The sequence below is a fragment of the Dendrobates tinctorius genome, unplaced genomic scaffold, assembly GCF_039654945.1.
Source record: "Dendrobates tinctorius isolate UK_male_01 unplaced genomic scaffold, ASM3965494v1 ptg000257l, whole genome shotgun sequence".
Lineage (NCBI taxonomy): Eukaryota > Metazoa > Chordata > Amphibia > Anura > Dendrobatidae > Dendrobates > Dendrobates tinctorius.
The window spans coordinates 9,587,139-9,590,568 of record NW_027361924.1 but is presented as its reverse complement, the minus strand read 5'-3'; the positions used below and the strand labels follow the sequence as shown (position 1 = coordinate 9,590,568).

General features: G+C 38.3%; 1 protein-coding gene across 1 annotated transcript; it reads right to left on the bottom strand.

Moving 5' to 3' along the window:
• Window positions 1–2,068: 2,068 nt before the first annotated feature.
• On the bottom strand, window positions 2,069–3,076 carry LOC141069291 (olfactory receptor 5B21-like). The gene has a single exon (XM_073558744.1). The coding sequence runs from the start codon at window positions 3,074–3,076 to the stop codon at window positions 2,171–2,173; it is 906 nt and encodes a 301-aa protein (XP_073414845.1). The 3' UTR covers window positions 2,069–2,170.
• Between the last annotated feature and the right edge of the window lie 354 nt (window positions 3,077–3,430).

Here is a 3,430-nt window from a genome sequence, read left to right as displayed (position 1 = left end):
GATACCCGTAGCGTCTCCATTTTTCATGATCTTGGGTCGGTTGGGGGCTTATTTTTTGTGCACTGAACTGTCGTTTTAATGATACTGTTTTGGTGCAGATATGATCTCTTAATCGCCCGTTATTGCATTTTAATGTAATGTCGCAGCTACCAACAAAACTTATCAGGTTAATCCTTTTTTTATTGATAGATCAGGCAGTTCTGAACACGGCGATGCCAAATATGTGTATATTTGTTTTTTGTTTTATTTTGAATGGGGCGAAAGGGGGGAAATTTGAACTTTTATTTTTTTTATATTTTTAAAAGCATTTTTTTTCACTTTTGGCATGCTTCAATAGTCTATATGGGAGAATAGAAGCTGCTATAACCCAATTGCCTCTCCTACATGCAGGTAATGATCAGATCGCATGCATGTAGCAGAGTACCTCACTTGCTATGAGCGCCGACAACCGGGTGGCGCTCATAGCAATCTGGCAGTGACAACCATAGAGGTCTCCAGGAGGCCTATGGTTGTCATGCCAGCCCATCGGTGACCCACTTTTACGTGAGTCACTGACGGGTGGATTTCCGGTGTGATTGCCGGGCATGCACGTTAAATCCCGCTGTCAGCACTTGACAGCAGCATTTAACATGTTAACAACCGCAGAGGATTGCGATTCCTCTCATGGCTGTTAGCGGCACATGTCAGCTGATCAGATCAGCTGTCTTGCCGGAAAAGGTGTGAGCTCATCGCCGGAGCCCGCCCCAAACAGGGGTAGAATTTTATCCACTTTGCTTTTAATGTACTTGTGCAGAAGGCTAGTAGGTGCTCTCGTTCACTGGCTTGGCTGCTTTTATAAAGAATGATCGGGCCAGGGCTCATCCCACTGAATGCTGTACTCTTTCCTTGTGAGCAGAACATTACTCAGACAACAAAGGTTAATGATACCAAACTCCGGTAAGACTTTATTGGGTCACCAGCAGTCAACAACAAATAGTACATTCCCAGCAAGGACAGAACATAGTGTAAGTGACACAGTCTCCCCTTTCTGCTTGCTCATCACATATCAAAGGCCAAATACTCCAACCTCCAGCACCCCATTTTGGCAAGCACCCAATGAAAGGTAACGGTAATCTTAGAAAGCTGAACAAGCACACAGAGGTACGTGGACAGGTGACAAGGTAGTCCCATCCTGGGTTCTCCAAACATAATTGTCCTCCAAATGATGCAGAATTGTTCACTGCAAAGAGCTGATGAAATCCGTAATCAGTGGGCATTCCACAAATTAGCATACAAAAGGGGCACCTGACAGTATCTCATGAAACAATGGCTCATGTCCCTTGACTTACTAAAGAAAGGAATAGTACATCTAGCAAAGTTAAGAATAGCTCCCCCCACACAAGAGTGGCCACATTTTCCTCATTAACACAAAGTCATCACATTACTTACTTAATTTTTTCTTTACAGAGCTCTGAATTCACTGTGTGGTAGGATTTATCACAGATATTTTTTTTCATATAGACTATTTTGGAGATATAATCCAGATTTTCAGACATCAGTTACTCAAATACTAGAAATGAACAGATGAGACAATTTTTTTAAGCTTGTAAGGTAAATTCATGTGTGAAGATGTAATTTTCTGCCAGTTTAATGTCCTTTATTATGTATAATAAACATAATAAATGTAAGATGTAAAAAATAACGAAAATCCATGATCTCACCTCACCAATCACCTCTGTGGCTTATCTGCTCCTTACCATCACCTGTCTGGTCCTCACCACATCTTCTGTCCAAGAGTGCTCTGTGTATGCCTGCATATGGACTTGGCGCACATAGTGACATCATGATGCCGAGACCTTTTGCGTGCTTGTGTAGAACCCTCCTAGGCTTTCATCAGGCCAGACATTCTGACCGTGTGTGAAAGGATTTCAGAATGAGCAAAGGCCATCTGTAAATGTGACAAAGACCAGACGGTGGCGAAGAGGAGCTAAATAGGTGAGTATAAGGATTTTTTTAAAAATTTGATGGCCTTTTACAATTCAGAGAAGGAGTATTGAGCGGTAACAATATTTTTGGATGTGTGCGAGAACAAAATTACAAAAAATCTGTATTTTGGTGAATGTGGAGTTTTGTAAAATTGCAGTGCAATGTGTCTGGGGTCACTCTTTAAAACAAACATTCTCATCATTAATCACCTCACCAACTTCAACAATGCAGATTGTACATTAGAATTCTGTAAGCTGTATATGATCGGGTTTATTGTGGGGGTTACAGTGGCAAATATTACATTCAAGAAAGAATCCAGAATATCAGAGTGAGCTGGAATCAGATATTGAGATAAACATGTCCCATAGTAAATAGTGATGATGGTGATGTGGGATGAGCAGGTGGAGAAGGCTTTTTTACGACTTTCTTCTGACTTCATTCTGAAAATGATGGAGAAAATTTTAAAGTAAGAAATAAAAGTTCCCATCAATGGAATAAAACCTAATGTCAACATTTCCATGCCAATTACTACAAAAAGCATTTGCATGGCTGTGCAACTAGTTATTGTTAGTGACTTAATATCACAAAAGAACTGGTGGATGATGTTGGAGTGACAGGAAGACATGTATAAAACTGAGATTACAATAATTGATGAGTTTAGAAAGGCGCCTGCCCAAATCCCAATAGTTATCAAGGTGCAATTTCTCCGACTTAGGATCTGATGATAATGTAACGGGAGGCAGATGGCAACATATCGGTCATAAGCCATAATGAAGAGGAGGATTTCCTCCGCTGTCGCCACAGCTCCAAAAAAGTACAACTGAGTGTAACATTGTGAGAAGGAAACAATGTGATTCCCGGAAAATAACATATACAGTAATTTAGGAACCGTGACCGATGTATAAAATATGTCTACAATGGATAAATTACAGATAAAGAGATACATTGGTTTATGTAACTGAACTTCCAGACATACGACTGTGATAACGGAGGAATTGACAAGTACTCCAACCAAATATATGATGAAGAATAAAGTAGATACAAATGATTTATCTGATTCTCCAAAAGAAGGCAAAAGGTAAAAATATTTAACAGAAGTCTGATTTTTCATTATTGTTAAATTAATATTCTTGAAAAAATAGTATCAGAAATGTTGGCATTGATCCACTGGTCATCTGAGGTGATCAGGTGATTATTCCTTTTTTTTTCTATTAGTAAAGTACATGACTTTTATTCTGAATTTGATCAGTAAAAATTCAAATATTCTCTATTTAGGATAGTTGAAAATTACGAAGAATATTTTTTTTATATTGATTACTGTTTGAACAATGATGCATAAACATCTGGTTTCTTAGGTTCCTTAATTTTGTTTTAATCATTTGGTTACATTTTAAAATATGTATTTTTATTTTTTCAAATAGGAGTTTTTTAAAGACATGAGAAAGTATTAACTTTATTATTCGTT

Excerpts from the sequence above, each read along its gene's own strand:
- LOC141069291 (XM_073558744.1), bottom strand. The coding sequence starts at position 3,076 with ATGAAAAATCAGACTTCTGTTAAATATTTTTACCTTTTGCCTTCTTTT.